The sequence below is a fragment of the Carlito syrichta genome, unplaced genomic scaffold, assembly GCF_000164805.1.
Source record: "Carlito syrichta isolate Samal-C Ts95f unplaced genomic scaffold, Tarsius_syrichta-2.0.1 Scaffold305231, whole genome shotgun sequence".
Lineage (NCBI taxonomy): Eukaryota > Metazoa > Chordata > Mammalia > Primates > Tarsiidae > Carlito > Carlito syrichta.
The window spans coordinates 447236-474637 of record NW_007249327.1 but is presented as its reverse complement, the minus strand read 5'-3'; the positions used below and the strand labels follow the sequence as shown (position 1 = coordinate 474637).

The 27402-nt window shown below is 39.4% G+C and overlaps 1 protein-coding gene across 1 annotated transcript in view; it reads right to left on the bottom strand.

Annotated features, from left to right (window-relative positions):
- Positions 1-25893, bottom strand: part of LOC103263714 (AF4/FMR2 family member 2-like) — a gene marked incomplete at its 3' end in the record, with an annotated part of 38011 nt that extends 12118 nt beyond the window's left edge. The window contains exons 1-2 of the mRNA XM_021714107.1: positions 25674-25893; positions 25454-25586 (exon numbers count right to left, since the gene is read on the bottom strand). Coding sequence (XP_021569782.1) covers positions 25454-25586; positions 25674-25893 — 353 coding nt within the window. The remainder of the gene's footprint in view (positions 1-25453; positions 25587-25673) is intronic.
- Positions 25894-27402: the final 1509 nt, after the last annotated feature.

Below are 27402 nucleotides of genomic sequence, written 5' to 3'. Positions count from 1 at the left end.
AAACTATTTTGAGCAGTGGAAAAAGCATTTCGATAGGTGTATTGCATCAAATGAAGAGTACTTTGAACGTAACTGAAGTTTAAAAGTGTAAGAATAAATACACTATTTTTTATAAATAAATTCTGTGTTTTGGAGGTTCCTCCTCATAAATTCTGACCTTTTGGGTTTTCTAGAATGGAATGCTTCCTCATTAAGAAAAAAATTATTTTTTTCATCTTACAAGACTAGGCAAATTAAACCATTATGTGTAGTCGTCTTATAGCAGTGTATTTTATTTTGTTCATTGGGAATTTCCCCTGCTTTTGATGCTAGCTTTACTCCAAATGAGCACATATACACTAGGCAAATTTGAATTATATAAATGTACATAAAATGCCTAGTAGGTGCTGTATAAATGTTGGTTTGCTTCCCCATGTTAATATTACCATGTTAAGACTTAGTCAGAAAATTGACATGCAAATGAACATAATAGTGAAAGGAATTACAAGAGATGTACCGATACAAAAGTACAGTTGACAGGTTTTGAATACATCCAGAACTTTAATGCCTATCATTGGTAAGCTAGTTTGCTCATGAGTATCACAACTTTAATTAACGAAATAAGAGCCTAGAGCACAAACTATCTATGTAGCTTAACTAGATATTGATATATATACATGGAGCATAGGATGTCACTACACTTAATCATTCACCTTTCTCCACAGGAATCCTTGAACTGTCAAATTCAAAGTGACTTTGATAGCTCCATCTTCTGGATAAACAACACTCATTTCCCTGTTTTAAAATAGTGGCAGCATTCATAGGATGCTTAAATGAACATTACTCTTTCATCATACAAACAATGCCAGATACATAAGAGGTCACTGTACCACTCATGAGTATGTTCAGTAAATGTTATCACTGTCTAGGAAAAGCAAAGACCACCTGTAGAGCCCTACCCCAAGCCTGGGCTCCACATCTAGGCCCTGTCTGGTGAAGAAAGATGCCAAGTCCAGATTACTGGAAGTCATCCTGTCATATATAGGCTCAGACACTCTTCACAAGTGTTATGTTTTCCAGCATTTTCTTTCATTTCCACTCATAATTTGAGTTCAGAAGCCCAAACAGTTGTCGTGTCCCGATGTCTTTGTGCTGAATAATGATGTGGAATCAGTTAGGCACAGTAACATCTTCATACCATTTAGTGTGGTACTTGAAACTGTACCTCAACACCACATATGTACTCTGTGTAATCCAAGTTCATCCATTTGCGCAAATGTAAGAAAGATCAAGCACCAGGAGTGGGGGTGGACTAACAAGTTAAAGCAATATTTAGTGTGGGAGTATTTGTTACAAAGGAGAAGGATGCTTGATTTCTTTGCTTTCCATAGCAGAAGATTATCCACACACAAGCAAGAACCAAAGTCTCCTGTTTCTGAGTAATGTGAGCAACACGTCAGTTTTCTAGCTATCTGTTCATTTCGTGCACCTGACAGCTCAGAATGACAGGCCCATAGATCACATTTAATTCTCCCATGAAGAGAACTGAAGTACTTTGGTCTCTTGGCTTTGCAAACTACCTTCCTTCTCCTCTGAGGGAAAGATATAATTAAAACCCTGAAGGAAAAAAAAGGAGAAGGAGAAGAAAAGGAAACGTGCTTCAACGTGCATGACAACCCTTCAAGCGGCCAGCAGCAAGGGCACATTTCAATGCTTTAGCCCAGCTTTGATTTGTTAGGAGGCTCTTGGCTGCATTTTGCATCAGTTCATTAGCTACCAAATTCCAGACGCAAATTTGAATAGCAGATTGAGTGTGCACGTGGGTGTTATCTGTTGCAAGCAAAACTGCCTGCTGCATTTTTTAACACATCCAACAAAGAACAGTTAATTCTCATATCTCTGACGAGAATGAATTTAGTCTCCACAGAGCTCCACTGCTCTTGGAAGGCAACCAAATATCTCCAACTTTTTCCTTTCTCACTCAGCATGGTGTTGTATTGAAGGCTTCACATGGCGAGGTTTAATGAGGAATGAACTACATGGTGATGAGGCTTTCAGTTTATAACGTCACTGATTTCTGACTGAAACCAACATTACTAATTTGAAGCACCAGCTAATTAAAACCACAGCTATGTATTTAGCCTCTTGTTATACCTACTGCAGTTTATAATTATGAGGACCTCTTTATCTACTCAATTAACGTTCTTATGATTCAGACAGGTTGTGTTTGAACCTGTGAGCCCTGCAGAGGCCGCAAGAAAGCATGTCTCTCCCCTGATAATTTGATATAACTTTACACTTCCAGGCTTGTTTTCCAAAGGAAAAATGACTCTATAGCCCACAAAGAAGTGCTCAAGTCAGAAACCCAAACTCATCATCATATCATTGGTCTGAACAATCCAAGTTTATTAACAGTGATGAGAACAGGATAAATTGATCCTGTCAGCATCAAACTCATCTTCATATTGAGAAGTTACACCAAAAAACTCAACTCAAGGAATCGCTGCTCTTAGCAAGTTAGGATGTTTTCCCAACGTTCTTTTCCTGTATATATACAAAGACACTGGTCACATTATGATGATATAAAAACCAGTGACCACTCAAAACCAAATTTACTATGTATCAGTCAAAACCTTTGGTCTCTCCCCCTCTCTCGCTGACAACCACACTAGCTGGCAGGAAAAAAAAAGACAGAAAGAAGAACAAATTTCATTTAAGTACTCCTGTTAGTTACTCTGATGCAAGGTGTGATAGTGAGATGCTTCTGTCATGGAACTTTTAAATATTCAATGCAATCTCACCCACCTGTGTGCTTCTCTGACCTCCAATAGCAGAGAAACTGCCCTCGTTTACAAAGGAGGAAACTAAGACCCTTCTAAATGAAAAGCGGGAACTGTCTCAAGCTCTCATTAAGCTAGTGGCAAAAGAAGATTTGAACCTGTGTCTCTTTCATCTTCAAGTTCAAGTAATTTCTTCTCCTGATCTTCACCTTCTCTCAGACACTCTTCTATCCTTGTCCTGAAACCTAATCTTGTATGCAGGTAACTCTCATTTTGCTCATTAGAAGTCTCAAGTACATTCATGGGACAATAAAACCCAGGGCACATGTAGATTCCCTGAGATCTAGAAAGTTCAATTATGCCATCTTCATTAGCTCACAGTGGTAGCCCACTCTGACTGAAAATGCAGGTTAGTCTTTTAGAACAGAGGCTGTTAAAGCAGGAAGAGAGTTTGGCAATCATCTAGTTGTGGTGCCCTCATTTTACAGATGAGGAAATTGAACTACAAAAAAGGTAATGGGCCTTACAGCGGGTTTGTAGCAGAACCAGGAGAATGGAACCCACGTTTTCCTGTTCCAAAACTAGTTCTCTTTCCAGTACCCATGGTTTGTCCCTTCTGCTTCCGTGTTTCCATCACACTCCAGAATAAATATGAGTCTCATATGCACTCCATTGGTCACCCTTCCTGAGGATTGCATTTTATTAGAAATTGCCAGTAGGGAAAAACTGGAGGAATTTAATTTGGATTTGAGTATAGAAAAACCATTAGTTTCCTTATATCAAAATGTACAGACCCTAAAGGGATTGTAAAAATTAACTGCATCTGTGGGGAAGAGGCTGGGGGAGGGAGAGAAAAAAATAGTTTAAGTCCATTTGGTTTGTATATTTCATGAAGCTTAATAATTGCTGTTTACCTAATTTTGCTATTTTACAAAGCTACGTAGGGAAACGTTAAAACCACTTATTTTTTTAAATGACAAATTGGAGGCAATCCTCTCGGGTTCCCTCTCACTGTGGAAGCTTTTCTGTCCTCTCAAAAAATCCTGCTTTCTCAAAAATAAATAAATAAATAAATAAAATGACACATTTGTTTAAAAATACTGCTAACTAGTATATGATTGACCATAGTCACAATGTACATGAAGATAAATAATTCAGCCTCACTTGTTTTCTAGTCCAACTGCACTGAATATCTCTATTTTGGCTCATATCTTTGCAAAAGCATAAAATACATATTTAATTCACCCAAGGGACAAACATAAGCTATCACTCACTCCTTGCGGTTCTTCTGAATGAACTCCTGACTTCTATGAAATGTGTAGGTATTTATCCTTCTTACGTGTACCAGATTTCCAAGTGGTACTTTTTTTTTTCTTTTTGAGTCGGAGTCTCACTCCATCGTCCAGGCTGGAGTACAGTGGCACACTCATGGCCACCCTAGCATTGATCTTCTGCCTCAGCCTTCCAAGTAGCCAGAACTACAGGCTTGCGCTACCACACCTGCCTGGCTAATTTTTGATTTATTGTAGAGATGAAGTCTTGCCAAGTTGCCCAGGCTGGTTTTGAACCCGCAGGCTCGGGCAACTCACTTGCCTTGGCCTCCCAAAGTGCTGGGATTACAGGTTGAGCCAACAAGCCTGGCCTAAAGTGGTACTTTTTCAATACTTAGTCCTATTTTAAATTTGACACTGATCTAATTTCTGCATGACTTCTATTTGTTAAGAAAAGAAAGTCTCTACTATTCAACACCTTCAAGCTCAACCTCAAGTTATATAAATTCCTAAATTCAGAACTATAAAAACAGCTAAAAGCAGGCCATCATTATTTTCCACATAAGGTAATAAACATAAGAACCTAGGATCTGCAGTTGTGAAACAATAAAATAGTTTATTGTTTATTCAAGGCTAGATGATCTGGCCTTGAAAAGGAATTTCCAAAATCAGTAGAACTATGTAAGTCATATTTAGATGGCAGGACTCATCAAGAACTCAGCATGTGACTACTCTTGTCAGCAAATAGACTGTCTCCCCACAAACACTGGCCCTCACGAAAAATAATCAAGATGGAAACAGAAAGAAGAGAAACACAATTTTAACTCTGGCTACCCATTGATACTTTCCAATTTCTTTTAGTCATAGGGAAATGGCACATGGTTTGTTCTTGTGGTTCCCTTAAATAGGTGCTTTTTGTTTTTATTCACTTTTTAAAATTTTATTTTCAAGATGTGTGGTACAATTCAGGGTTAGGTATACAAATGTTCATTATGCAGGTATCCTTGTTGATGAGGTGTGCTTCTCACCCCTCCCGGCAGTTTCCCTCAACTGCCAATCCCGCCCCACTTCCCCTGATAGTTTCTCACTACTGCCAATCCCTTTCTTTTAGTTTTTTTTTTTTTTTTTTTGAGTTGCAGTCTCACTTTGTCACCCAACTGGAGTGCAGTGGCCAGGAGCGACCACTGCAGCCTCGACCTGCTGGACTCCAGCGATCCTTCCGCCTCAGCCTTCCAAGTAGCTGAAACTAGAGGCGCGTGCTACCACGCCTGGCTAATTTTTTGATTTATTGTAGAGATGGGGTCTCGCCAAGTTGCCCAGGCAGGTTTCGAACCCATGGGCTCAGGCAATCCACTCACCTCAGTCTCCCAAAGTGCGGGATTACAGGTTGAGCCACCGAGCCCGCCTTCTTTTAGTATTATAATTGTTCAAGGTCCGCTTATGAGTGAGAACATATGGTATTCTGTTCTTTATTTCTGTGATAGATCACTGAGTCTGATCGACTCTAAATCCATCCAGGTTGCTGAGAAGAAGTCCATATGTTTGTGCTTCTTTATGGCTGCATAATATTCCATTGTGTATATGTACCACATTTTTTAAAAAATTCAGTCCAGCTTCAATGGGCAGCATGGTTGGTTCCATGTTTTTGCTATTGTGAATAGGGCTGCAAGAAACATTTTTTATCTGTTTGAGTTTAAGGTCTTGTTCTGTGGCCCAGGCTGGAGTGCAGTGCAACCTCAAACTGCTGGACTCAAGGGATCCTCCTACCTCAGCCTCCTGAGTATCTACGATTACAAGCATGCACTACCATGCACAAATAATAATAATAATAATAATATTATTATTATTATTATTATTATTATTTTGTAGAGATGGGGTCTTGCTATGTTTCCCAGGATGGTCTTGAATTCCTAGGCTCAAGCTATCCTCTCACCCTGGCTTCACAAAGTGCTGTGATTATAGACTTGAATGACTGCACCTAACCAAATCTGTGTTTTTAAAAAGATGTGGACACCAATGCTTCCAGAAAGCTTGGTGAAAACAGGCTCAATATTTCAGTGTAGGAGCACCTTGGGGCTACCTCATCCTCTTCACTTCTAAAAATGAAAGCAAAGATTCAGCCCATCCAGAAAACCTACTGAATCATCCTCCAGTGAGGTCAGGCAGACCTCCAAGAGTCATCACTCCCACCTTATTTCTTTCTCTCTTGCTCCCCCTCTCTTCTAGTCCTCTCTTTTTACTAATAACAGCTATATTCATATGTAATACATGTATCATAAAATTTTACCCATTTAAAGTGTGCAAATTCAGTATTTTTTTAGTATAGTCATGGAGTCTTATAACCATCACCATATTATTTTGGAATATTTTCATCAACCTCAAAAGAAGCTCTATACCCTATATGTATCATGCCGCCAGGCAGTCTTTCTAGCCTTAGGCAACCACTAATCTACTTTCTCGCTGAATGAATTTGCCTATTCTAGATACTTCATATGCATGGAATCACATCATATGTGAACTTTTGTGCCTGGCTTATTTCACTGAGCATACGGTTTTCAAGGTATACCCATGTTGTAGCATGGATCAGTACATAATTTTTTTTATAGCTGATTAATATTCTACCTGGTCCTATGAATTACCATGCTCATTACAAAGGTTCAATCTTTTTTCCACAGAGGCTATACTAGTTTACACTCTCACCAACAGAGTAGAAGTGTTCTCTTTTCACCGCGTCCTCTCCAGCATCTGTTATTTTTTGAGTTATTGATGATAGCCATCCTGACTGGAGTTAGGTGGTGTCTCAGTGTGAATTGTACCCCCCAACTTTAAAGTAAAAAAAAATTAAAAGAAAAACATAATATAATATAATTTAATATTAAAAAGAAGGTTCAATTTTGTTTATTTCTAATAATTTCATGGGGATTTTCTATGCCTCTCGATCACTCCTTAAGATCAGAGATTTTTAAGTCACTTACCATATCCTACAGGTAAACTCAAAGAGCCTTTCTGTACATAAATATGCAATATCCAATACAGATGTCATAAGAAAAATGTACTTTATTTTTTAAAAAAAGATGTTAAGCTTAGGCTTTAGACAAAATTATTTTGACTGGCCTATCAAACACCCAAGATGATGTTGTCATCTCTCTATCAAATACCAAATACTCAAACTGCAAAGATAATTTAATAATCTAGGAATAGTAAAAAACTAACCTGACAGCAATCAATGAAATAGGTTTTGTTGTGACCAAGTGAAAAGCTTTAAAGAAGCTAAGTGTGTCCAAAAATGATGGTTTCCAGATTCAGATGATATGGGACAGGCTCTATTTCTTTCCCTTACAAGATGTTTGATCATTAATAAATCTCTTTATATTTGTAAGCCTTGGTTTTCTCATTCATAAGTGGGGATAACCTTTATCTTCTCCATGCGCTTAGTGCAGAGGTTAAACATGATAGTGAATGAGAAATGCTTCTGTAAACTACTAATGGCTGCTCACATTTAACGGATGAGATTACTGGCACCCTGATAAAGCTATATGTAAATCTCTTTATAGCTTTTATGAGGTCTCTTTATCCTATAAAAATTATAGCCAAATTTCATGATTGCTGAAGTCTAAAGTCTTTCTAGTAAAAGATTAGGGTAAATTATGTTTCATTAGATATTCTTTACAAATTTTTCTCTAAAGACCCAAGTATGATCTTTGGGACACATGTGCCAAATTGGTCAATTTACAAGCTTAATTCACAAATTAATATTGACACGAATTTTAAAATAATAACTACTTAATTTAAAATATTATACATATTTATTCTATAACCTGATTCTCAATTTTGGCTGTCCATGGGAATCACCCAAGAAGGATTTTACAAATCCCCACATGCAGGTCATACATTAGACCAATTTTATCAGAATCTCCCAGGGTGAGTCTCACATATCCCATGTAAAACAACTTATGGTCTTGGCCCATGACAATCATTCATAGATAAACTTCTTTATTTGGCTCCAAAATTTAAGGTGTTCTTAAATCTGATGGGCTTAACCTGAGCAGATCATTTAACTCTTCATTACATGAAGGTAAATGAAGGACCAGACACTTTTAAGGAGCTGATGTATTCTATTGGCAGAGATCTACACTGATGATATATGTTGGGGAAAATGCCTTGAAGATGAAAGCAGTTATTAGAAGAACGGGCATGTTGTGCAGAACAATGATAACAACAATAACATCGATAGCTACTATCTGTTGATCCCTTGTTCCATGCCAGACACAGTTCCAGGTATTATATTAATATTATTTTATTTAACCATCACAAAACTATCATCCTCATTTTACTGATGAGGAAATTGAAACCCAAGGAGGTTAACATGCTCAACACTATATAATCAGTAAGAAGTACAGGGAGTTTGGTGAGGCTATCAGAAACCAGAGGCCACTCTCTTGGTCATAGAGACAATGCTAGTCTTTTTTACAGAAGAGAAGCGCACACATAGAGAGACGCATTCACATATTTAAGCTTTGCTTGCACAAAAGTCTTGGTGCAATTGATCCAGAGAGTATGTCTAAACTCTTAACTCGATGTAGACTGTCTCATCTTGTAAGGGGCTCTTGCGAGTTTGGTATAGATTCTTCTCAGAACAGCAAGCACAAGTAGACACTAAAATGGATATTGATTATCAACAATATTGTAAAAGCGCACTAAAACACCATTTTTAGAGGATTTTATTTTAATGGAAATGTTACTTTTATATGGAATGTCCATGACTGTAGCAACCCAAAGGTTCCCATCTGCCTGCAGTAGTACTCAGCATGTCAACTACTTACTAAAAGCCTGTTAAATGTACTCTAAAAGCAGCCTCTCTGGTGAAATTAAATTCTTTTGTCCTCATGCACTATAACTGTTGGCTAGGAGATACGGTCCAATATCCCTGGTTGCATGAGAGGGATGTCTATTTCTCCAACAACTGCCACTTCCCTCTTCTCCTGAGCAGTCCAAAATGGGTCAGATATCCCTTTATGGCTATGGACTCTTTGATTGTATCTCCTTCAACCTCATGTCAAGCATTATCCCCCTTTTCCATATGCACATACCCCACTGCCAGAGACTTTATTGCACAATAGGTGTCGAAGGATCCCTGAGTTTCTTTTCTGTTCTTGTAGTATTTTCTTAGGTTACATGTCTGATTTTCATTTTTTTTATAAAAAGTCATTTAAAAATAACTTTCATTCTGACCTAGTCATTAAAAATGAGACTTCACTATCACTCCGTTTGGCTCATTGACTCATCTGTAACAGAAACAAGTGACTTGGTAAGCACCTCACATTCAACAAGGCCAAAACCAAGAGAGCTGAAAACAGCTGCATGACCCAGGAGTTTACCAAAAGACTTCCTGAAGACTAGGAGGGATCGTGAATGGATACCATAAACCAAGGAAATACGTAACCTGAGAGTGAATATAGTAAAACTATTCATTTATATTTTATGCATTTTGAATAGGTTCACAAATCTAAAATACAGTATATAAAAATCAAAATGATACAAAATATTCTCACTTCTTCTTCTACTGTTGTCAGCATCCACCCTGCGCCTCATTGTCAATCAGAGGTAACAATTATTATATCTTCCTATTTATGCTTCTTCCAGTATTTGTTCATGCATCCTTTACTGTCAACTTGAACCTATCTCATTATAATCTTCTCTCTAAATTAATCAGAGTTGACGCTATTGCTGAGTTTTAAGCAGTTGCTTGATCTAAATCTCGATTTACTTCAAGAGAACGCAAGTATGCTTCCCGTAATCAGAAATGGTTCCAGGGGTCCCTGGGAGAAGAGGCAGAGAGGCACTGGCAAGCTCTGAGTAGTTGTGAAGGCTCTAAAGTTCTTGTGGCTTATTTAGATTCTGGCTTGAGGCAAGATTCGATTTGTGGAATCTATGGGACAACTCAGAAGTCCACAGTCGATGTCATCAATTATGTTGTTGCTGTCATCGTCATTATTCTCTTCCTCTTCTTCCACCTGCTCCTCTCTCCCCACACTCTGGCCTGCCTTTCTGTGGTCCTCCTCTGCTGAGGCAGGTATGGTGCCCTCCTCAGTGGCCAGTGGCACAAGGCTTGGCTTGGCTCTCTGGTCTTCATGAGCCCTTGTCTTGTCCCAGTGTGTCCTGGCTTCATCCCATCTGCCACGTCCCAAACTCCATACCAGATGCTTCTGCAGCCAAGCTACACAGAACAGCTCTGTCTTTCAAATTAGGAAAAAGTTACCTGAAGTATTTCCTCTCTGTGCCCATTAAATAACAGGAATTCTTTTCCAAGTCAAAGTCTTAATATAACCTTCTGGCTTCTCATAAATGACAATTTTAAAAGGTGTTTTATTTTCAGTTAGCTATAAGCAAGGCAATTTCAATAACTACTTAATTTAAAACAATATTTTTTCAAAAATAGTATTCTTAATTACTTTTAAACTAAGGAAATTAGTGCCCTTAAGGAGCAGTTTATAATTGACAATTTTAAGCTGACTCTGTTTTCACGTCTCACCAAACCCTTTGATCCACCTGCACTCACTAATTTCTACCCAGGCAAATTCTACCCCCTGCAGGCTTAACCTTTTGGCCTTGCCTCTTTCCATGGTGCACCCCACAGAGTCCTGGGCTGAGCATGAGTGCAGGGCAGCAGCAAAGAGCCTTGGCGTAGCCTACTTTTTCCTGCCTTCTGCAAACTGTCATGTTTTCTTACATGGAGAAAGGTGCGGCTCTTCCCTGGGTTACACTTCTTCCTCCTGCCCTGAGAAGGTGCCTCACGAGACCCAGGGTAGCTATGAGTTTAATCGTGTGAACTCCCAAATCTCCATATTGTGATCCTTACCCCCAGTACCTCAGAATGTGACCTTGTTTGGAAATAGGGTAATTGCTGATGTAATTAGTTAAGAGGAGGCCATACTGGATTAGGGTAGGTCCCTAGTCCTATATGACTGATGTCCCTATAAGAAGAGGAAATGCGAAAACAGAGACAACGCCATGTGAAGGTGACAGCAGAGATCAAGGTTATGCTTCTACAAGTCAAAGAATGCCAAAGATTGCCAACAAACTACTAGAAACTGGAGTGAAACAATTCCAATAGCCCTCAGATGGAAGGAACACTGCCAAAACCTTAATTTCAATCTAGCAAATGAATGTACCCACAGACTACTTTCCTAAGCCAGTGGAGATCACCTAGCCCTTAGGATTTGCATTTTTACTCCATTCTTCACACTATCCATTCTTCTTCCTTCTACTCCAGCACAACTCTCATTTGGCTTTCCAGCTCAGTCTTCTTCCCTTTTTCCTGCTCTGTCTGAGAGAACTTGTGGGTGTTAAATGAAACTGTCACCAGAGAGGAAGAACGTATTTCTGTTTCCCATTTATCTGGAAATATGCCAAGCTCAATATTCAGCTGGAAATAAATATTTTTGACTAAATGAATGAACAAATGACAGTCTAACATATTTTTTTCTGCCCAAGTTCACTGACAAATGTTGACAAATCTATTAATTAATATATTAATTTGTCTATTTAATCAACAAACACTAACTGGGTGTCTACGTCATGTCAGGCACCATGTTCAGTGCTTAGAAAAAAAAGTCATAGTATCAGCTTTTGAGAAGCTTTTCACAGCCCAGAAGGAGAGGCGAATCCATTGCAAAACAATTGCATTGCAGAGTATCACATGCTATTACTGTAGGAACAAAGAGCCTTGGGAACATGTTCAGGTTGGCTTAGGAAGCAACATTAGGCAGCTGTATTCCAGCTGGGATTTGGGCAATGGAAGAGTTCACATTCTGCACCACAGCCTGTTCAAGTCCACATGAACCAAGTGGCATTAAAGATGATCCCATGAGACAAACATGGAAGAGTGAGCAAGAGATTAAAGATGCAGCCAAGTTCAGTCCAGTGGATTGTCCAGGGGATGTTTGGTGAAATTGGTCTACAATACTGGTAAAAAAGCAGTAAGAATTTCTGCTCTTCAGGAAAGCTGGAAAATGCAAATTTGATCTTTGCACACACTTGTATCAATGCAAAAGCTTTAATTTCACTTGTGAAGTGAAGAGAAGATCCTTGCAAAAAAGAAATGGACAACAGAGATAAGCATTCGAATGGCGAGCTCATAAAGAATAGATGAGATTTTAGAAGGGAAGCATTTATTGTTTCCTGTATTATAGCACATTGTCTCTTGAAATGATTAGTTATCAGTCTCAGTTATCCAAAACTGGTATGAAATAAAGCATTTACGCAGTTATGCTTCATTGATGTCAGCTAGGGGAGCATGAAAATCTCCATGAAGGTGGGTAATTGATGTGTAAATCAGAGCTCAATCACTCAGTAATAGAAATGGTCCCATTGAAAATATGCTTGTTGAACACAATCACATAGAAGCCAGAGGGAGACAGGGAGAAGATAGAAGGCTTATTTATTAAAAATGATAATAACTGGCAATTTGTGCAATTTTCTCTTCAACAGAGGGCTGCTGTCAGAAATGCTCGCAAGCAAGTTGTGACCGATATATTCAGATAGTTTCCTTCTGTCCTAATGAACTATTTCTGTTCATTTAAATGCTTGGAGACCCTGTTGTGGTGTTTAAAAAGCAAATTAAAACAACAAGCTCATCTTTTGAAACACAATACATGAAAATGATAACAGATAGTGATTTGGTTAACAATGTTTATTCTAGGTATGTTTGCTATTTTTATTAAAATCTTTCTGCCATTTTGCATTTGCTCTCTGAAGACCAATAAGTGAAAATGGACAATGTCTTGCAAATTAATACTTTAATTTTTCTTCTTTTCTTTTTTTGAGTCAGAGTCTCACTCTTGCCCAGGCTGGAGTGCAGTGGTGCACTCACGGCCACCCCCAAGTCGACCCGCTGGGCTCTGGCGATCCTTCCACCTCAGTCTTCCAAGTAGCCAGAACTATAAGTGCACGCTATCATGCCTGGCTAATTTTTTTAAAATTTATTTATTTTAGAGACAAGGTCCCGCCAAGTTTCCCGGGCTGGTATCGAAACCGTAGGCTCAAGGAATCCACTTGCTCCGTCCTCCCAAAGAGCTGGGATTATAGGCTAACATTATTATCATTGACCAAATAGTAGCTCCTGTTTCTATCATCATTATAAGCATTATCATCAGTACTATTTAATGTGCCATGATAGTGTTCGGTGGCATATTTTTCTTCCCTTCTACTATCCTTATTGAATAAAAAGAAAATTCTCTACACCAGGTACTGTCACAGTAGATTTAACAGCCCACATTCCTGCCACTTAATATAAAAAATAAAATATTTGCTCTTTCTTTCTTCTCTTTTCTTCTACCTCTTCTTCTTGCTCTTTCTTTCTTCTTTTCTCTCCTTCTTCTCTTCTTCTTCTTCCTCCTCCTCCTCCTCCTCCTTCTCCTCCTCCTCGTCCTCATCCTCGTCCTCCTCCTCCTCCTCCTCCTTCTCCTTCTCCTCTCTCTCTCTCTCTCTCTCTCTCTCTCTCTCTCTCTCTCTCTCTCTCTGGCTCTATGTGAGATCCAGGTTTATCCTATGCATCTAGTATGGATCCGGGGGATTTACCCACCAGCGTGTAACCCATTCCAAAGTCTTGGCACTGCATACACACTACACATAAAACCTAACACACACACACACACACACACACACACACACACACACAATAGGTACATTATATGTGGCAGCACCATTGTTCCTTCAAAAATATGTGTGATGGAATATTACACAGCCATAAAGAAGGATAAACATGAACTTCGCAGCAACTTGGATGAATTTAGAGTCTATCACACTCAGTGATCTGTCACAGAAACAAAGAACAGAGCATCGTACGTTCTCACTAAGCAGCGGACCTTGAACAATTATCATAATACTGTAAGAAAGAGATTGGCAGTAGCTGGAAACTGCTAGGGAAAGGGGAGTGGGATTGGCAGTTGAGGGAATCTGCCAGGGGAGGGAGGGACACACCTCATCAACAAGTGTACCCACATAATCAGTGTTTGTATACCTAACCCTGAATAGTACCCCATATCTTTCAAATAAAGGAAAAATAAATAAATAAATCCCTTCCTAGACAAAAAGTATATGTGCACCTCAACTGCTGCTTGTCTCATACCTAGTGTTGTACTTTAATCCAAATGTTTTCACCTTGACCAAATGCCTGTATCAAGCAGACTAGCAGTTGGTAGTTACATGGTGGAGGGGAGAGGCTGGGGGTTCATTGAGAAGGGTTTAGCCTTATCTGTAACGGTTTAACGTCTTTTGCAAAGTGAGTGAATTCACACATTATCAACGTCATCATAAAATAAGTCAGTAAATGAATCTGGGGTATACAAGAATTTTAAAATGTTGCTTCTCTTTTAAAAAGCAATAAACTCTTACATTTGCTTGGTACTTTTCACTTCGTTAAGCACTTCCTTACATAAATATAATGTTATATGAAACTTGCAGTAATCCTGAGAAATAAGCTGGACAGACACTCTGACCTCCCATTTCACAGATGAAGGCACTGAGACCTGGAAGAACTAACTATTTAGTGCTCACTGTCACTCAGGTAAAGAAGGGGCTAAACCAGAAAACCAGAATATGGACACAAGTTGTCTGAGTCCAGATGCAGTTTTCTCTTTTACAATACCACTCTGTGCTCTGATTGTAAAAGGCTTTCGAATTCTATTTATCCAGAAAACAGAAGGAGTTCCTAAGTACAAAATAATGCATAAATATATTAATATTAGATATATTAGTATTAATAAAATAATGCAAAGGAGCCTTATTTTAAGGTTTGTAGGGGATAGCTTTCTGTGGGTCACCATTATTATTGACTAGTCAACAGTTCATCATTGTGCCTTTGTGGCAAACAATGAGATGGAAGGACACATGCAAGATGGAATTTGGAAAAACGTGGTCAGGTCGTGTGGTGGAAATATCTCAGAGAGTGATTCTACCACTTACAGATCATGTGACCCTGTTCAAGGCCCTAGACTACTGAGGCTCTGTCTCTGCAGTTTATACATTCAGCTACACCTTCACAACCTTCTAAAGAATCACTTACCTAAAGAAGCATAGAATGAAGGAGGCGGAAAAGATACAGTTGGAATGGACTAATAACAAACTGCATTGTCTTACATGGTAGCTGCCAGTCAACCTGAGCACTGGAAAAGTGTGTAATCTGTACTGAGCTGTGCTATAAGAATAAAATACACACTGAATGGCAAATACTAAGTATGCGAACAATATTAAATATAGAATTAATGATTTTATACAGACTACATGTTTAAATGATGTTTTGTACACAGTGGTTAAACTAAAAGCTGTTAATTGCACCTGTTTCTTTGTATTTCTTTTTAATGAGACTACAGAAAAATGTAAGCTTACATATATGGCTTGTGTTTGTAGCTCACATTGTATTCCTATTGGACAGTATTAGCTGAAAAAGATATTTTTTAGGTCTCCTTAATAAGCCACTTAAAACTTAAACAATATTGGTTTCAGTGTTCTGCCTCAGGACAATAAAAGACTTTGTGCCTTTGGATTCGTTGCGACAGTCTAACCCATGTGGTCCTGTTTAATTAGCTCCTCTTTTCTATTTTCATTTGTCCCCATCAATCCCATTTTCATCTAGACCTTGGACACATATGCCAGTGTTTATTTTCATGACTGGTGTATTGTCTAATTGGTGCATTGTTGATCAATAATATGTGAGGTGTTGAGCTGTTTGTGTAATATGTTTAATATGCTTCCACCCAATGCACCATATGGAGGCACTGCACTGTAGATTATAAGCATATTAATGCAAAGACTGAATTGAATATCACTGGTGCATAGTAAACTAGTAAAACAAAATTATACTAAGTTGCTGAACATCGTGGTCCCCAATATTTTTAATGAGCACCGCAGGTATTGTGTTGGTGTGTGGGAGCCAGTACATGTCCATCTCTGAAATATCTAAAGATTCCAAGCACTATTTCAGCCTTAATGTAAATTTCCTTTTACACGATGAAGGCATTTTTTCAGGCACAGAAATTAAAGAGAATGAATAATTGAGCAGGTCAATCTACCAATAACTGTGTCTTTAAATCTCAACTCTGTGCAGTTTTGAAGGCTTTTATGCCTGTTTTTCCCCCTAAGGTGCTTGTAATAGTTAAGAAGAATTTTGATTCACATAAGACACAGGAGTTTTTTTTCTACCTATTTCACATACATTTCACACATTACTTTTAGAACTCCTCAGTTTACTGATCTTTTCTTGGAAAGTTGCCAGCCAATCTGTAGTAAAATTAAACTGTGCTTTTTCATATAAAACAATCATTGATTAACACATACTGTTCAAGCCAGATGAATCGGCAGCCTGCTAGGATGAATCGTTTTATCACGGTAGCACACCATTCACATGCCCTGATAGATGCATTCATTTGCTGATGGGCACCTTGACATACAAGAGCACAGGCTCACACTCTTGGTCCTCCGCACACAATGTGCTCAACAACAAGAATATAGCCAAATGAACAATTTACTATGATTAGTTTAGTTTCATTTGTTAATTACAGATTCAACAAGAACTGAATGCCGAAGCTTTTCAAGTATCAGATACCCATTGATCCATAGCCCTTGACATGCTCAAGTAACACTGGAAGTCTAATATAATTTATTGTTACTTAGAGAACTGATTGGCTAGAGGAATTATACTCCAATAATTATCTCCATTCATCGTAATGTATGATCCAACGCAGACTAGAAAGAAAGGAGATGATCTACTTCAAGCTTCAGCTGTTTTAAATTCCAGTGTGTCCCTAAGTTAATGGATGTTGAGTATTATGCTGATATATATGCTGGGTTGCACTAGATGGATCGTAAGAGAGTTATATGTATACGCAGTCAGATATAATGCATGTATGTAAATTTCACAAAATCTATAATCAATGTTAGCCTGATGAACTTACTTCCTCCATGGAAGCAGATGAGGTGTCATTGCCAATGCTGGGCCAGGTAAAAGAATATGCAGTAATGGTGAGTCCTCTTCTGCTCTGTCCTCCACTCTTTAATGCATATCCTAAGGCCATTATTCATTTTCCTCTGGAGTGGCCCTACCCTGGGCATAGTGACACATAGAAAAATTGTGCCCTAGTTACTAGTTTCTGCAATGTATAAACATCTGTGATTCATGTTCCTTGCTGCCTCTTTGAGAAAGCCTTGCCTAACACTGCACCTCCAGTCCAGGCTGTGTTCAGAGTCTTCACTCCTCAGCACTGTGTAGCTCCTCTTCAAAATCACTTATGCCCCTCCAGTGGAACAGTTTGCTTGCCACTTTTCCACATTTATGATGAAGTCCTTGAAACAGGTACTACATAAATTTTTCTGGGGCTGCTATAACAAATGATCACACAGGTAAGGGCTTAAAACAACCAAATTTTTTTTCTCTTTTAGTTTTGGAGATCAAAAATCTGAAATGGGTCGCATTGAGCTAAAATCAAGGTGTACTCAGAGCCACATTCCTTCTGGAGGCTCTAGGGAAGAGTCCATATCCTTGCCTTTTCCAGCTTCTAGAGGCCACCTTCATTCCCTGGCTGGTGATCCCTTTCCCCGTCTTCAGGCTACCAAGGTAACATCTCCGAATCTCATTCTTTTTTTCTTTTTCTTTTTTTTTTTTTGAGTTGGAGTCTCACTCTGTCGCCCAGACTGGAGTGCAGTGGCCGCTGCCGGCCACCACAGCCTCGACCTGCTGGGCTCCGCGATCCTTCCGCCTCAGCCTTCCGAGTAGCCGGAATTACAGGCATGCACTACCACGCCCGGCTGATTTTTTGAATTATTGTAGAGATGAGGTCTCGCTGTCCAGGTGGGTCTCGGACCCGCAGGCTCAGGCAATCTACTCACCTCAGCCTCCCAAAGGCGTGGGATTACAGGCTGAGCCACCGAGCGAGGTTCAAATCTCTCTTTCTCTCACCTCCGCTTCCGTCATCACCTATTCTTTCCTGACTCTGGCACTCCTGCCTCCCTTTTCTTAGTACCCTGGTGACTTCACTGAACCCACCCAGATAATCCAGGATAATCTGATTGGTCCAAGATCTTTCACTAAATCACATCTGTGAAGTCCCCTTTGCCTTGTAAGGTAGTATATGCACCAGTTTTGGGTATTTAGACATGGACATTTTTGGAGAGGGCATTATTTTGCCTAACACAGGTATAACAGTTTATCCACTTTTGTCCTCTTAGTGCCTCAAATCATTACATGACATACAGTAGGGTTTCAAAATCCTTCCTGAGGTGAATGAATGTGCAAGAATGATTTATAAAACTTTCCAATGTCGCTTCCAAGAAGCTCCTCACACATGAAGAGTGCCCACTGGGTGAGGCAGGGCACAGCCTGAAGGCCTTTGTCACCCACACCTGCTCTGTCATTTAATGACTGTGAGGGTTGGAGTGAGTCACTTCAGCTCTCCAAGGCTGACTGTTCTCCACAGTAAGCATCTCTGGGGATTGCTGTGACCCTCAAATAACATAAGGTATGTTAAAATGTCTGTTGAAGGTAAATTGCTTTATACATGTTATTTACCTTTATCCTTGTTGTTAATAAGTGTCTTTTACACTAGGCCTTTGAGAGAGGGAGATAACAAGGATAGGGTCCTACTTATGTAGAAATGTTAGGTATCATTGCTCAGTAAAACTAAATAAGAATAACCATCCAAAAATGACCCTGGAAATGTTTCTGTTTATACGCAAGTAACTTAAGAGACTGACACAAGACATGTAAATTACCTCAAATAGCTAGATATTCAATTGCTCTACGTAAGTGGGGCCACACTTGCTCTCTTAGGTTTTACTTGAGCAGAGCAATGAAAGACAGATTCGTCATGTTTACATATTGCAGTCATATGAAAGCTGTGGTTACCCATTTATAAAACCCTACACATTAACCAATCCATTTTATTGATTAATATGAAGTTTCAATGTCATTACAACAATGGAGATGACAATATATCTTCAAACAGAAGCAAAATTATCCTGAAAGGCATCATACACCTGCAAAACACTTTATCGTGGTTTAAACCAGGAACATGAAAACAGGAGACAATTGAGCATGAAAACAACCTTCAATCAAAGGGTCATTAGAGGGTATCAAGATCAAAGCCGTCATTTTCTATTATGGGGAAGATCAAGTCTAAGGAGGGGAAGTGGGCTGCCCAATGGCATCAACCTGGTCAGCGGCATGACTTGGACCAGAGCCCACGACTCCTGACTCTTTATTTAATGTTCTTTTCTCTGTTCCGTTCTTTGGGTTTCTCAACCCCTATTCAGTGCTCTCAGCTTATTGTTTCATGGAAGAACGGGGAAGGTAAAAGAGGAAGAGAAAAAGGCATTCCTCTACTCCTGTGGTTTGTAAACAGGAAGCCGCACAGATACAATGAGTGTGGGAAGTTTCCTTTAAAAAGCTCATGAATCACTAAAAACTTAACAGGACTTAATGTCTGCAAGCAATCCACTCTATGTGAAAAGGCTGTCATATTCCAGACTGTGTAGGATTAGTTTAGGAAAGAAGTAACTTGGAAGCCCTCCAGAGAAAGCCCATGGTTTGGCACAAGGCAGAGAGAAGTATTAAATAAAGAAGAATGTGGAGACTAAATGGCCAAGTGACTGACAGAATGCTTTCTTTGTAATCAGTTGTCTCAATTTTATCTTGTGGGCACAACCTGACGCTATTAAACCAACTATATGGTTGAATATTACAGTGCAGTGAATGCTAATGAGGCGTGTGTGTGTGTGTGTGTGTGTGTGTGTGTGTGTGTGTGTGTGTGTGTGTGTATGTGCACGTGCTTGCAAATGCACATCCACAACTTAAAGGTGAGGCAGATTTATATCAGAGTATCACAGAGGCCACAGAAGTCATGTAGTAAAACTATCCCATGTTCCCCTCATTACGTAAAATTCTGTTTCTGACAAGTGTAAGATGAGCTTCAGGGTGCCCGGGACCTCACAGATTGGTCCATTGATCTCTTTGGACATGGATGGGACTGATTGAGAAGGGGTATTATGTTGAGTTCCTTCCCCTCTCAGTCCTAGATCTGAGCGCTCCTTACTACACTGCCTTGTATTTGCTGCTTCTCTTCCACAGCATTCCTGGAACCCTGACTTTGAGGGTTTTGAAAGGAACTGAAATATCAGCCAGTTGCACTCTACACTCCAGTTGACTCTTGAATACCCTCCACAACATCATTGCCAAAAAAAAAAAAAAACTAACAATGTGAGATCCAGAAGTTTCTCTATTATTTATTTGCATATCTGCAAGTATATCGACCTCAGAAAAGCACATGTGAGTTTCCATCTGGGGGTTGGTAAAGCTGGCTGGATTGGTGGCGGAGACATGTTTCCATCTAGCTCAGTGACCTCAAGCTAATCATTTAACCCTACTAAGCCTCAGTGTCCTCGCATGTAAATCAGGGAGCTTATACTGGAGCACTTCCAGTATCCTAAGCAATTTTTAAATTCTGGGATTCTATGATTGCATTCATCTTTGTGTAACTTCCCCTACCTTCCAACCATGAGCCAGCTTGGCTCCTGACATGTTCAGAGTAGTTGCTGACAGTCTCACTGACTTCCTAATCATCCAAGCTAGTAGATGGTGTCATGTACAAGCCAACTTTCCTCTAAGTATCTCAATAACAGTAAAATCGATGATCAGTCAGTGTACAAAGCACACATTGTCATGAAATCCAGCACACAAGTGCAAGCTAGAACTGCACGCTTAGCAGTGTTTATATTTCAAAATTCTTTGCTTGTGCTGCTCCAGTCTCAGTATTAGATAACCCTCAATTCTCTGGGTGTAATGACTACCATACTGTAATTCCAAGTCAAAGTGTATCCTATTTTGAATTCTACACTCCCAATCTGTTGCCTAGTATAAATATTATACTATGTAATGTGTAAATATTAAAATTTAACTTTAACAAGTTGAGTCACAGTCATTGGAATTCGGCCAAGATTCTAACACTTTTTCATTATTTCCAAAGAAAGACCAATTTAAGAAATGCAAACCAGTTCCAATTCACTTCAAAATTTGGCTTAACGTCAAAGAAATTTTAATGAAATTCTGCTTAAGCATTAAACATGAAGGTATTTATTTGATTATTAAGTTAGCATTCAAGTTCAGTAGAAATTAGTCTTTTGGTCTCTCACTACTGAGTTCATAGACCAGTAAAACCAAAAATAATGGTTGCATTTCCATAGAGTCCTTCTTTTTACAGGGGTAGGCTTTTAAATAAACACTGAGACACTACAATATTCATCTATGCCTTACCTGGTCTCTTGCTATTGTTGGGGCATGGCTCTGGCATGACACTCTGGTGACCTTGCGCATACCCACATAATCAGAAGTATAGCTGATTTGAGTCTTAGTGGAATGTCTTGTAATCTCCCAAAACATGAGCAGATGCCCGGCATCCAAATGTAGTTACCTATCTCCTCTGAAAGACCGTCATGAGACAGTTTCTCATTGACTCGGGTTCTGGGTCATGTCCTCCTCCCCCCAACTTTCAATGGAGCTGAGAATAAAAAAGTGGCTTAACTTCAGTCCAGAATGATCTCCTTAGCAAAAGGGTATCCCACAACTCATTCTACAGTCATTTGGTCCCTTTTGTTTCTCTGTTGTCTGTGGGCTCTTTGGTCTGTGGAACAAAGATCATATGGAGTTGGCCCCTTTGGATAATTTTTCTTTGAACTGTCTGTGTGCTTACTGGACTGTCTAGATCTGAAAATATCTTGCTGTATCTTTTCTAGTCCAATCAGTCAGGCTTGGGCCTTGTCCTTGTCTCTTATATATGTGCTTGACAGCTATATATATATATATATGTGTTTATATATACATACATATATATGTGTGTGTGTGTGTGTGTGTGTGTATATATATATATATATGATATATATCTTTTTGACTCTAAAAATTTTCTTAAAGTTATCTTATGCAAAATATTTTCCTCTCTTTCACGGATTTAATCAGAAATCATTTAGCAACATAATCTCTCTACATTCTTCGACTGAGAAGTTGTTTCTTTTACTTGGACTATAGTTTCTCTGGTGTTCAGTCTTTAGATAAACATAATTTTCTGGAACCCTGAACCTTATCCCAAAAGAGGAGAGAACATCCTGTTGCTCTTGTGCATCCAAGAACAACAGCAGAGCAAGAATTGAGAGGTCAATTTGGGAAGGTAGAAGGATTCTTTTCCCCCTGAGGTAGAAAGAGAGAAGGGGCTGATGAACAACAGATACTTGGAAGCAGCAAGAGTCACTATGACAGGTGGAAAGGAAGAAAGGTTATGAAACTCATGCCAAATGGCCAAATGGCCTTGATCTTATCAGATAAATAGAAGATGAGTTCATCTGCCTGGGTAGGAGGTAGTGAGGAGGACCTCGGCTCCCAGAGATAGTAAAGGTCTGGAATAATATCTGTGAAGAAGAGGTCAGGCTGCCCCAGAGATCTGTTGAACAGCCATGAGAGAGGGGCCTACAAAAGTTGGCAAGGATGCATCTATTCTGGCCTCCACCAGCAGCTTTTCCTGTCTTTCTGCCGAAAAGCATGAGTATAAAAAGTAAATAGGAGGACAGGCTGCCTGGGAACAGGAATGTTCACAAGAGTAGCAGCAGAGGTCATGTGTCTGCAATTGCCAATGGAAGGAATGCCCAAAAGAAATATTCTAAATGTTCTACACTTAGGCAGGGGTAGGGATGGCGAAAGTGGGGGAGACAAGCTATTTCTCACCATAGGAACACCATTGGAGCCTGTACTCAGGTGGCCTTCAGTGTTTCCCACCTGCCAGAGCGAGAGAAGTTCTTTAGGAAAACAAAGAAGAAAAATATTTCCCCATATGTCTAGTAATTACATTACAAAGGCAAAGGCAAATGTTATTTGTTATATCTCCCGAATCGATGCTCCCCTCATTTACCCAGAACATTTTAAGTCCAGAGAGAGGACTTAAACAGCTCCTGGGAAATGGGTAACTATTGGGAAGTTTTGTAGGAAACCGCCTCCCACATCAAGGCACTTCAGTGAACTGCATTATGGTCCCTACAGAAAATAAATTTAATTGGTGACCCTGACCAGAGAGGCCTTGGTAAGACTCCTCACAGGGGATATTTATTTGAGGTCTTGTGCTCCCTGGAGAACGAGGCAAAATGCAATGCATCAGCTTCAAGAAAAACAGAGTGCACTCAAAATGCCATCCTGTGGACACTTGTTGAAAAGGCTGGGGATATTTTGCCTTAAAAAAGACAAAACTAGGGGCATATAGGACTCTGACTTTCAATCCCTGAAGGGCATCTTGAGGAAGATGGAGCCGATGTCCTAGGGAGCCCATAGGGAAGTAGATACATAGAAGGAGAGTCTATCTTTACCCACAGGGAGACAAACTTAGCTTGGCCCACACAGGTTCAGGAATTGTGGATCAAATACCTGATACGTCTCAGGACCAGAGGCTGATAATCTTGAGAAGGATTCTCACTCCTAAAGTTCTGATTTTCAGATTCACTGAGGACAGCATGTCAGTGTGCAAGGAAACTCACATTCCATAAAAAGCTTCCCCACAATTCCGGCGGGCCTGGTAGCTTAGCCACAGGCCCAACTCTCCCTCTGCACAGAGCCTGGTAACAGATTATCATCCTTGCAGCTGAACTGATTCTATAGTGTTGTCTTTGCCTTGTTCATCAAACTCTGTATCAATGTGCCTTTTGTCTTAAAAAAAATACATAATGGGATTTTAATTAAATTACAAATTTACATATTTCCAACTGGAAATTAATAAACAAGTTGTTTCAATCACCTAATAGGAACAGATTAATGATACACTTAATCAAATATTTGACTTTTTAAAGTTTAGATTCATTAAGCTAACAATTTGCCACTTGAAAGCATATAAAGCTTTATCTCAAACTCTTAGGCATGTCTGTTGCCGTTCTTTTCACAATATTAGAAACACATAATATTTACAGTTGAAAGTACTCTCAGAGGTTAATCGATCCAGTCCCCTCATTTTACAGATGAAAAAATCGAAACTGAGGCATAGAGAGGTTATCACTATCTTTTTCCTGTTCCTCCAACATTCTGGAGTACTCACACCACACACACACACACGTACACACAAACAAAACTACTAAACTCTTGTCATATACTTGTAATTCACCTGAGGTCAATTAATATTCTATTGTCCTTGAATAATTATTTTTAAATAGGATCTATTTGGGGAAATGCATATTTTATTACAATACATCTAATAGGACCATGCTGAAATTTACTTATGGTGCAAATGCTCATTCCTATGGGCAATGCCAACCAACACATCAAAAAAAAGTTAGAGTCAAACTGATATTTCAGTATGCCACAAAAGATATCTGCTAGCGACTGCCACAGTTCATCTGCCAAGACAGAATGTAGCTTCCCAATATGGTGCAGCTGTTGTATCAATCCAGAGACGGTGTCAAAGTCTTAAAGAAACTGCCACTCTATCTTTACAACAATTAGCATATTATTATCTATCAGCATTGAAACTCTACTTCTAGAAACATATCTCATAGCTATCTTCTCCTGCTCCAATGTGTGTGACCACTTTGACTCTAAGGAAGCCATGCATTCACAACCCCATGAATCTTTTTATAATGTCAAGATATACACCACAGTAAGTAACCCACTGTGCCAATATGTTTTGCAAAATGCCAAATAAAGCAAGGTGATTGAGTGGTAACAAATGACCTTTCTAATCATGGTTCTCTCGGGCAAATATTTTTAAAGTGGTTTGCTTTCTCTTCCCAGTTACCCCTATAAGATGTGATATTGTTTATCAGTTCAACATTTTTTTTAAGATACAGGATCTCACTCTGTTACCCAGACCGGAGTGCAGTGGCACAATCACAGCTCACTGCAGCCTCGAACTCCTGGCCTCAAGCCATCCTCCTGCCTCAGCCATTTAGTAACTTGGACTAAAGGTGCAAGCCAACATGCCTAGCTAAAAACATTATTATTATTATTAGTAGTAGTAGTAGAAGTAGTAGTAATAGTAGTATTTGTAGAGAGTTGCCCAAGGTGGTCTTAAACTCCTGGCCTCAAGTAATCCTCCTGCCTCAGCTTCCCAAGGCACTGAGATTACAAACTCGAGCCACCACACCTGGCCCTGTCCCACTTTTTTTGGTATATTTCTTTATTATTTTTTCAAATTGTGTTAAAATACATATAATAGTAAATTTGCCATTTAACCATTTCTAAGTGTACAGTTCAATGACATTAGATACATTCACAATGCTGTGCACTCATTACCACCATCCATTTCTAAAACATTTTCAGAACCCCAAACCAGTCTCTCTTTCCTGACACCTTCCTGCTTGGCTTCAAAAAATAGGAGTCAACTGCTCTGAATTCTGCTGCCATGACCTCACCTTCTTTCCCGGTTTTTGTTCCTCCTATCCCACACCATCCCTACCCCCAGATTAGGAAGTCCACAACGGTCGGTCTCTTTGTTCTTGCTTTCTTTCCAGCACCATAAACTTTCCCCTGGCTGCCTCAGCCAATCTAAGGGCCTTTAAGAGTACTCTACATAAAAGACACTCAAATCATCAGTCCGTTATGCCCTCCTGAACTCAAGTCCTGAAATCTTACCTGGTTTGAGGATCATTTCTGCCTGGCTCTCCAATGTCATATTATATAACTTTGCCTCAAACTTGCTTTTCCTCCTTTGTTGCTTATTTTTTAAAATCACTTTCACCAAACTCCTAGTCATGCAGGCTTGACATTTGGGCATCATCTTTGCCTCCTTCTCCTCAGTGCTCTTGTGCACATTGTTCCCTCCATCTATGGTATCTACAAGTTGTCGGGCCATTTTGCTACTGCCCTAAATCAAATCTTCATTATCTCTCTCCTATAAGCACTTTCACAAGCTCCTATCTGATTTTAGTGTTCAGTCTTCCCCAGGCCAACAGTTATAATATGATCTCTGTCCATCTTCTTAAACCTGTCCCTCACAGCTCTGCCCTCTACATTCTATGCCAAGGTAAGCTGATTTCCATACAACCCTACATTAATCCCACTCCTGCCCCAACCCTTCCATTGTCCTGTACTTATCCTCATGATTTTTACCTCCACCTATAAAGACCTTTCTTCTACATGTCTGAAAATAAAGGTTGTCTCTTTTTATTAAGACTTCTCTAATGGTCTTACCTGGAATTGGCTTCCTGTAGCATTTTGAATAGTGATCTCCAAAAGATATATCCATCTGGAACCTGTGAATGAGACTTTATTTGGAAACAGGGTCTTTGCAATGCAGGTTTAGTCAGTTAGGAATCTCAAGATGAAAAATCCTTCTGGATTTAGGGTAGTCCCTAAATCCAGTGAATGATGTTCTTATAAGAGAAAAGAGAGAGATTGAAGACACAGAGAGGGTCATATGAATTTGGAGACAGAGATTAGAGTAGTGCAACCACAAGCCAAGGAACACCTGGGGCCACTAGAAGCTGGGAGAAGCAAGAAAGGATTCATTCCTATAACTTTCAGAGGAAATGTGGCCCTGACCATCTTGATTTTGGACTTTTTATATCCAGAACTTACACACACACACACACACACACACACACACACACACACACACGCAATCTTGTTAGGACACCAAGTTTGTTTGTTGGAAATTTGCTACAACAGTCCTAAATAACTAATACACTCTCTCCCTCTCAGAAATCTTATCCTCTAACCTCCTTGTCCTTCATATCAATTGTACATCCATTTCATCTACCCACAATAGAATGCAGTACCTGGCATATAATGGATGCTTGCTTAATTTTGTTGAACAAAGGTGGGAGTAAAGGGGAAAGGGAAGAAGAGACCTAAACCTGTACCAGTAGCGTGAAATTCTTGGGTCCAGGCTGGCTTAACATTAATATTTACTTTGTAAAGAGTAAATGGTACAGAGATGACACTCTAAGACAATACAACTTGATATCCATGTCTCTTTAGTTCAGAATGGCTGGGATTAGAAATTGAATAGAGAATAAGGAAGGGAATGTACCAAATGGGTGGGCCTGTCTTGACACTGTCAATTTCTCCAAAAGAACATTTCCTTAGAAATTAAAAAGGGAAACTCATATTTTTAAATCCATTTACTTTCTTCTTGGACTAATATTATAAAGTAAAATGATCAGAGCTCATTAATATAACTCATGCACTTCTGTTTTTTTTTTTCCAGGTTATAACAGCAATAATTACCTCCAAATGGGTTTTCCCCGGGAATTAAATAACTGATGGGGGTTAATGGCCTTTTGGTTTTGCTGTGGGTCATCAGCTCCTATGAGTGTGTCATTAATCCCCATGATATGCCCTGCTTAAACAGGTCACCAGT